The sequence below is a fragment of the Calidris pugnax genome, unplaced genomic scaffold, assembly GCF_001431845.1.
Source record: "Calidris pugnax isolate Ruff unplaced genomic scaffold, ASM143184v1 scaffold341, whole genome shotgun sequence".
Taxonomy (NCBI): domain Eukaryota; kingdom Metazoa; phylum Chordata; class Aves; order Charadriiformes; family Scolopacidae; genus Calidris; species Calidris pugnax.
This window is the reverse complement of record NW_015091149.1, coordinates 582,628-591,244: the sequence shown is the minus strand read 5'-3', so window position 1 is coordinate 591,244 and position 8,617 is coordinate 582,628. Positions and strand designations below refer to the sequence as shown.

Genomic DNA, 8,617 nt, shown 5'->3' with positions numbered 1-8,617 from the left:
CTGGAAGAGGGGGGACGGCGGTGAGTCCCGGGGGACACCCCCGACCCCGTGTCCTCCCCCCCCCGCATCCTGGTCCCCCCCCACACACCTCCTGGTTGAGCCTCCTGATGTTCTGCTTTATCTCCTCCGCCTCCACGGCCAGGGCTGGGCCCCCCACCTCGGTCCCTGTTGGGGAGGACGACGGGGCCGGTGGCGGGGGGCTCCCCCAGCTCCCCAGCCCCCCAGCCCCGGGGGTACCGGCTGTGGGGGAGCCCCTCGCCGCGCTCTGCAGTGGGGCGTCCACGTCGAAGGAGAAGGTTTGTGGCTCCGACGTCCCCCCGTTGTCTTCAATCCCGTCCACAACTCTAGGGCAGGGAGGGGGGGAGATTTGGCCATGGCCACCCCTTCACCCCTCTGCCACCGTCCCCACGGCAGCGGGACGAGCCACCAGCCTGTCCCAGCCTTACCTGGGGCTGAGGTCCGGGGGGCCGTAGGCGTGCAGGGAGGGGATGAGGAGCTTGGCTGGTCTCCTGCCCGCGTTGCCCTCCTGCTCCGGGAGCCGGGGGTCCCTCCGACACTGCGGAGAGGGGCTCCGGCCCCGGCTGCAGCGGGCTGGGGAGCGGCAGTTGCGCCGCAGGGCTGAGATCTGGCATAACTCATCACCCAGGAGGCTGCTCAAGGAGCCGCGGCGCCCCGGGCTGCTCAGCTGGGGCAGCAGCAGTTTGCGGCGGGTGACAGCGGCGGGCGAGGGCTGGAAGACCTCGTCGGACTCCTCCTCGTCCTCCAGGATGGAGGGAAGGGGCTTTTCTGGGGTGGCACCGCTCTCCGGGCGAGGCTGCAGGGAGGAGGTCAGGGCTGGTGCCCACAGAGGTGCCAAGGCCGGGCATGGCCACCCCTGCCCCGTCCTCCCCCCCTGGACAAACCTGGGGTGCCTGTGACAGCCGTGGGGACCGGGAGTAGCGGCAGAACCCCTGTGGGGAGAGAGAAGGTGGTGGCTCAGTGGCCCGTGGGACCCTGCACAGCTCCGTGGGGACCAGCCACGTGCAGACACAGCCTCGAGCAGGTGCCCACCCACTCCCCACCTTGGCATTGGAATTTTTCCAGTCTCTCGGTGCCCCCCCCGGATGGTCAAACCTCCCCTGGCACCGTGTATCAGCCCCATCCTGGTTAGCCCAAGCACCAACTGTCCCAGCCCCTTGCCTGTTCTCCATCCTCTGCTGCTCTCATCACACTGATGAGCTGCCCGGCCTCAGCCTGCGTGTCCCAAGTCAGAACCACAGCTGAGCCCCAGTTCCCAGCCCTGGCTCAGCCATCAGAGCATCGGCTCCCCCGGGCACGTGCCACCGGCCAGGGGAGGGTGCTGGGGGCTTCCGCAGGACCCAACAAGCTGCGTTTGCACCCACCCACCCTTGGTTTATTTATACCTCTCCTGGGTGACAGACACGTTGGGGTCTGATAGGGCATCTGGGATCTAGAGAACAACCTCCTGCCCCACCTCTGCAGGGGCTGGGGGTGCTGGGTGCCGGGAGGGATGGGGGGGATGCTCTGGAGGAGCCCCCGGCTGCTCGGTGCCAGCAGCAGAGCCGGGGGAGGAGAAGCTGCAGAGCTATTTCTGCAGCAGAACATCCCCCCGGCTGCCGGAGTTGGCAGCGTGACTAAACCCGGCAGCCCCCGGCGCTGCCTCCTGCGCACTCGGGGGGCCATGTCCCAGCTGCTTGTCCCGCCGTGCCCCCCCTGTCCCCTTCACTCCGTTTCCAAGCCCTCCATCCACCCCAGACCCTGCATTGCCAATGCTCTCTCTTCCAGTTCCCCGGGTTGCAGGGAGCTGAGAAGAGCTGGGACGGGACATACCTGTGTGGTCGGGGTGGCACAGCCCCCGCCCTGGCCACAGAGCCTGGGGATCACGAGCGGGGAGCACACAAACTCCCCTTCCGTGGCCGTGGGGAGCCCCAGCCCCGCTCCGGTCTCTGGGTCTGTGAGGACGGGAAGGGGGCTGAGAGGGAAGACACGCACCCACCTCCATCTCGCTGCCCTCCCGCAGGTTGAAGGTGAGGTCCTGGTGGATGTCGGCCGAGAACTTGCTGGCGTACTCGGGGTAGAGCTGCAGCACCTCGCAGAGCCCCCGCAGCCCGATGTACTGCAGGTCGCAGTAGGTCAGCGCCTTCACGTCCGCGTTGGTCTTGATCACCCGGTCCGTGCTGCACAGGTCGGCTCCGATCAAATCCCCTTTGCCTGCAGGAGGGGATGGGGACGGGCGGTGTGAGCCCCAACCGGGCAGCAGAAGGGGCTGGGGGGAGACCCCACGCCACCTGCTCCTCACCCAGGATGGCCAGGACCACGTTGTCCTTCAGGACCTCGAGGGAGCCGGAGCAGACGAAGTAGTTGGCCTGCAGCGCATCGCCCTGGCGCAGCAGGTACTCCCCCGGGGCGCAGAAGGAGGTCTTGATGTGGAGGGAGAGGGAGCGCAGGCAGCCCCGGCTGGCCGTCTCGAAGATGGGCAGCTGAAGGATGTCCTTGTTGAGGTGCATGGCCACGTCCGCACGCAGCTCGTCGGGGAAGTCACGCAGCAGCTGGGGAGATGTGGGGCTGGGGTGCGGGTGGCGAGGAGCAGCCCCCCCTACACACACACACACAGCCTGACAGCCCCAAGGGGCTCTGGAGCGGAGCATCTCACTGCTCTGCTGCCTCCACAGAGCCCAGAAGTCCCAGCTGGAAAATGAGGGCCAGCTCTGGCCATGGATCTAGCAGTCCCAGCTGGAAAATGAGGGCCAGCTCTGGCCACGGATCCAGCAGTCCCAGCTGGAAAATACGGGCCAGCTCTGGCCACGGATCCAGCAGTCCCAGCTGGAAAATACGGGCCAGCTCTGGCCACGGATCCAGCAGTCCCACCTGGCAAATGAGAGCCAGCTCTGGCCATGGATCCAGCAGTCCCAGCTGGAAAATACGAGCCAGCTCTGGCCATGGATGAGCTGCCTCTGCTCCTCCTGCCCTGTCCCACTCCCCGTGCTGACAGGAATCTGCCCCAGACCTGCCACACAGCTCTGGTCCCTCCAGCAACGGGGCACAGACATGCACACACTCACACTTGCACTCTCCTAGCTGGCCCTGCCACCCCATCACCCCCAGGGAAGTGGGGGCTGGAGGGGTCCTGGCTCAACCCGACCAACACCTCCTACCTCGTTGGCGTCGATGCCGTTGTTGACCGACCAGGTGGTCTGGAAGTACTCCAGCATCCTCTGCTTGAGCTGCTGGGGCAGGCGGTGGACGCGGATGAAGTCCTTGAGGTCCTTCATGCGGGTGTGGTAGAGGGAGCGGCGGGAGTACATGCGCTGGATGATGGCCGTGACGTTGCCGAAGACGACGGCGTGCATCAGCGCTGGGGGCCGGGAGGGCAGCGTGAGGCCCCCCCCGAGGGGACTGCTGGGTGGGGGCTGTGGCCTACAGGGGTTTTCACTGAATTTCACTGAATTTTAGAGTTGGAAGGGACCACAGAGATCATCTAGTCCAACTCCCCTGCTGAAGCAGGATTGCCCAGAGCTTGTCAGAGCATGTTACTCAGGAGCATCCAGGCGGGGCTTGAAAATCTCCAAGGAAGGGGACTCCACACCCTCCCTGGGCAGCCTGTTCCAGGGCTCTGCCACCCTCACTGGGAAGAAGTTTCTCCTCATATTTGAGTGGAACCTCTTCTGTTCCAACTTGTGCCCGTTGCCCCTTGTCCTCTCCCTGGGAACCACTGAAAAGAGTCTGGCTCCCTCCTCCTTCAACCCTCCCTTGAGATACTTGTAGGCATTGATAAGGTCTCCCCTCAGCCTTCTCTTCTCCAGCCTAAAGAGTCCCAGCTCTCTCAGTCTCTCCTCATAAGGGAGATGCTCCAATCCTTGAATCATCTCCATCTGCCCCCTCCAGCAATGTGGGGCCAAGGGGTGCAGGGTGGGGGGGGCTTCTCCCCTAAAACCCCAACCACAGGGCTGTCCCTCAGGGCACACGCATTCATCGCATCCCCTCCCCGTGCCCTTCCTGCTGCACCCCCTCCTCTGGCAACCAGGGATGAAGCCCCCCAAGCCCTGCCCCACTCCCCGCCTCACCCCCGATGAGCATGGTGCAGATGGAGAAGATCTTCTCGGCGTCGGTGTTGGCGCAGACGTTGCCGAAGCCCACGCTGGTCAGGCTGCTGAGGGTGAAGTAGAGGGAGGCGATGTAGGCGCTGCGGATGGAGGGGCCCCCCACCGAGTTGTTGATGTAGGGAGCCTCCAGCCTCTTGCCCAGCTCGTGCAGCCAGCCTGCCAAGCACAGCCGGGGGGTTAGCACTCATTTTGGGGGGGCTCAACACAGCTCCCCTCCCTTCCCCAGCCCCCCCTGCGTCCCACCGGACTGCCCTCTGCCCGCTCCCTCCCACCGGTGGCACGGGGAGGGGGGAGCCAGGCGTCCTGAGCACCCCCACGCAGCCCCCCCCCCCAACACTCACCGATCTCCCAGGTCTGGGGGTCGTTGCTCTCCATCTCCTTGCGGCCGATGACGTACCAGATGCAGGCCATCCAGTGGGCCAGCAGGGCGAACATGGACATGAGCAGGGTGAGAACCATGGCGCTGTACTGGGAGTACCGGTCCAGCTTCTGCAGCAGCCGCAGCAGCCGCAGCAGCCGCACCGTCTTCAGCAGGTGAACCAGAGAGGTCTGGGGAGGGGGGGACAGGCGGGTGAACCCCATGGAGGTGCAGGCACAGACCTCCCCCCCACCCCATCCCCACCACAGGGACCCTTCAACACCCCACCCCGAACTGCCAGGGGAGTTGTGGGGCCATCTGGGAAGGGCTTGTCCTCAAGCAGCCTTCCACCATTGAGTCTTCCACCACTGGGGAAGAGCCCCCACCACAGGGACCCTTCAACACCCCACCCCGAACTGCCAGGGGGGTTGTGGGGCCATCTGGGAAGGGCTTGTCCTCAAGCAGCCTTCCACCATTGAGCCTTCCACCAGTGGGGAAGAGCCCCCACCACAGGGACCCTTCAACACCCCACCCCGAACTGCCAGGGGGGTTATGGGGCCATCTGGGAAGGGTTCCCCCAACACTCACCGATCTCCCAGGTCTGGGGGTCGTTGCTCTCCATCTCCTTGCGGCCGATGACGTACCAGATGCAGGCCATCCAGTGGGCCAGCAGGGCGAACATGGACATGAGCAGGGTGAGAACCATGGCGCTGTACTGGGAGTACCGGTCCAGCTTCTGCAGCAGCCGCAGCAGCCGCAGCAGCCGCACCGTCTTCAGCAGGTGAACCAGAGAGGTCTGGGGAGGGGGGGACAGGCGGGTGAACCCCATGGAGGTGCAGGCACAGACCTCCCCCCCACCCCATCCCCACCACAGGGACCCTTCAACACCCCACCCCGAACTGCCAGGGGAGTTGTGGGGCCATCTGGGAAGGGCTTGTCCTCAAGCAGCCTTCCACCATTGAGTCTTCCACCACTGGGGAAGAGCCCCCACCACAGGGACCCTTCAACACCCCACCCCGAACTGCCAGGGGGGTTGTGGGGCCATCTGGGAAGGGCTTGTCCTCAAGCAGCCTTCCACCATTGAGTCTTCCACCACTGGGGAAGAGCCCCCACCACAGGGACCCTTCAACACCCCACCCCGAACTGCCAGGGGGGTTGTGGGGCCATCTGGGAAGGGCTTGTCCTCAAGCAGCCTTCCACCATTGAGCCTTCCACCAGTGGGGAAGAGCCCCCACCACAGGGACCCTTCAACACCCCACCCCGAACTGCCAGGGGGGTTATGGGGCCATCTGGGAAGGGTTTGTCCCCAAGCAGCCTTCCACCATTGAGTCTTCCACCACTGGGGAAGAGCCCAGAGCCCAACGGGAAGCTGGGGGTCACAGCTTGTGAGGTCACCAAACCTCCCCGGGGGATTTGGGGTGCTGCAGAGGGGCAGGGAGGTGACCGGGGGAGCAGGAAGCAATGGCTTTGCCCGTCCTGCCCCCGTCTCACCCGGCACTCACCACGGTCACGTTGAAGACATAGAGCAGATCGAAGGGCAGAGCGGCGATCAGATCCACGAAGAACCAGGTGGCCACGTAGTGGATGCAGATGGAGCGGGGGTCGTAGACCACCTGGCCCGACTGGCTCACGTAGGTCGTCCGGAAATTCAGGATGATGTCTGCCCCGGGAGAGCAGGATCAGCCCTCACCACCCCCACCGTGGCCAACCTGGGTCCCGTTCTCGGGGTACTCCGTGACAGCAGAAGGGGCTAAGTGATGCCCGCTCCCCTCTCTGTCACCCCTCAGGACCTGTCCTCCTGCCACGCTCAGCCATGTCCCCCATCCCACACGGATGCTCTGCCCCGGGCACGGACCTACCCAGGATGAAGAGCATCTCCACGGCGATGTCACTGACGATGGTGCTGCGGGCAGCCGAGAGGGTCTCCTCTGTGCCCGTGAAGCAGACGTTGTAGGGGACAGTGATGGCCACGTAGAAGGTGGCCAACAGGATCAGCCAGTCCCAGAGGGCCTTGAAGATGCTGTAGTGGAGCAGGATGAAGCGGGACTTCTGCACCGAGGCCACTTTGTACTCGGGGATGGACGGCTTGTTCTCAAACACGTTCTGGGGGAGCAAGCAGCAGGGTGGCACACGGATGGCACGGGGGCCATCCCACAGGAGGGGGGGAGGCCACCACAGACCCCCCCGTCCTGAGTCCTGCCCGCCTGGGGTGATGGACACATTTCCAACAGGGCACGTGGGCTGCGCTGAGGTCACCCTCAGAGATGGGCACAGAATGCCCGATTACGGCACATAAATTAACGCTATGCTAATGCTATTAACAATAATCCACTGGCACCACCAGCTGCTGCCCAGAACCGTCCCAGGTGACAATTCGGGTGCTGGGGCAGAGCCACCCCCTCCCTCTGCAGGGACACAGCGCTGCTGGGGGGCAGAGAGAGCCCACCCTGGGTGAGGGGATAGTGGGGTCCATCCCACTCAAACCCCCATGACTCGAGACTGGGACCCCAGCTCTCTGCTGGTGGCAGACCCCTGCCCTGGCCCCACATCTGCCCATCACTGCAGCCATGCCTGGGGACCTGGGGCACCGCAGCCACGCAAATGGGCTGGCACAGAGATGACACGGGTCCCTGGTGCCGCTGGGAGCCCTGCTGCTGGCACCCGCAGCCTGGTAACGGCGCTCCCTGGGGCTGGCACGGCTGGGTTTGCCTGACAGCAAACGTGTGAGGAGAGACACAGCCCTGCGTGAGCTGCCAGAAAATCACTTCTCCCCACAGCAAGGTCTAGGCACCCGCTGGTCTCTCTCCTGCTGCCAACAAACCACATTTGCAGCCCGGGCTGCCGGGGACATGGGGCTTTCCGGTGTCTGGGGGGGCAGTGAGGTGCATGGATGGGAAGAGCATCCCAGTGGGACTGGGCTCTGCTGCAGGGCTGGTCCTGGCAGCACTGCCAGCCTGGCAGCAGCCCCAGCCTGGGAGGCAGGGGGTGAAGCTGAGGGCTCCCCCAGGTCCTTACGCGGTTGATTTTCATCTCGCCACCACGGTCCCTCCGGGCAAACTGGCTGCTGAGCCGGTGCAGCACCGTCCTGCCCTGCCTCTGCGCCGCCCGCAGGTGTGAGCTGCTGGGCTTCTTGCTCCTCTGCTTCTCTGCAGCAGACAAGACGTGCTGGGTTAGTGGGAGGCCGTGGAACTGCTGGTGCTGCTTTGGGGACCTCTCCTTGCACGGGTGCCCAAAAGCAGGCTGGGCCCAGCAGGGAACTGGGAGCTCCTTTGCCACGCGTCCGCCGCACACACCGCTCCCCAAAACCTGTCCCCATCCCTCAGCCGTGGCTCACCCTCCTTCTTGTCACCCGGGTGGCTCCTGCCCCGGCTCTCTGTGATGTCCTTGAAGGAGAAGAGGAAGAGCACCACCTCCCCCTTCTCATTCTTGATGGGCACGATGTCCAGCAGGCACCAGAAGGCAGTTCCTGTGTGGAGGAGAAGGGAGGTGAGGGCAGGGAAAGCCTCCCTGCTGCTCAGCAGCTTCACCCAAGGGCTGGCACGGGGCTGAGCCCCATCTGGAGCCTCCACCAGGTACCCAACCCCACACACCACTCACCACCCTTCTTGTAGAAGCAGACCTCGGTCTGGTACTCCTGCCTGCCGTCCAGCACCTTCTCGATGCGCTGCAGGACGGGCTCGCTGGTCTCTGCCCCGTAGAGGAAGCGGCAGCTGCAGTTCTTCTGCATGACCTCGGTGCGGGCGAAGCCGGTGAGGTCGCAGAAGCCGTCGGAGCAGTAGACGATGGGGAAGCCACGGTGGACCTGCGCGTTGGCCAGGATGAAGTTGCTGTCTGGAAGGAGACGCAGCCGCCCCTGAGGGCTCAGGGTTGTCCTGGGGGGCTCAAAGTGGAGCACAGCCCTCCCAGCCACCCATGGGCCCCTCTAGGAAGCAGAGCCAGGTCTCCATCCAGCTGCATAGAGTCATAGAATTGCCCAGGCCGGAAGGGACCTCCAAAGGCCATCTAGTCCCCCCCCCCGCAGTCAGCAGGGACACCCCCAACTAGACCAGGTTGCCCAGGGCCTCGTCGAGCCTCTCCTTGAATATCTCCAGGGAAGGGGCCTCAACCACCTCCCTGGGCAACCTGTTCCAGTGCTCCACCACCCTCACAGTGAAGA

At 64.7% G+C, this 8,617-nt stretch overlaps 1 protein-coding gene across 1 annotated transcript in view; it reads right to left on the bottom strand.

Moving 5' to 3' along the window:
• KCNH4 (potassium channel, voltage gated eag related subfamily H, member 4) overlaps positions 1–8,380 on the bottom strand; it is an 11,139-nt gene extending 2,759 nt beyond the window's left edge. Inside the window, exons 1-13 of the mRNA XM_014959072.1 lie at positions 8,059–8,380; positions 7,796–7,927; positions 7,477–7,607; positions 6,321–6,564; positions 5,964–6,121; positions 5,050–5,257; positions 4,065–4,259; positions 3,156–3,355; positions 2,300–2,549; positions 1,997–2,211; positions 912–950; positions 447–814; positions 89–344 (exon numbers count right to left, since the gene is read on the bottom strand). Coding sequence (XP_014814558.1) covers positions 89–344; positions 447–814; positions 912–950; positions 1,997–2,211; positions 2,300–2,549; positions 3,156–3,355; positions 4,065–4,259; positions 5,050–5,257; positions 5,964–6,121; positions 6,321–6,564; positions 7,477–7,607; positions 7,796–7,927; positions 8,059–8,188 — 2,526 coding nt within the window. The 5' untranslated portion in view covers positions 8,189–8,380. The remainder of the gene's footprint in view (positions 1–88; positions 345–446; positions 815–911; positions 951–1,996; positions 2,212–2,299; positions 2,550–3,155; positions 3,356–4,064; positions 4,260–5,049; positions 5,258–5,963; positions 6,122–6,320; positions 6,565–7,476; positions 7,608–7,795; positions 7,928–8,058) is intronic.
• Positions 8,381–8,617: the final 237 nt, after the last annotated feature.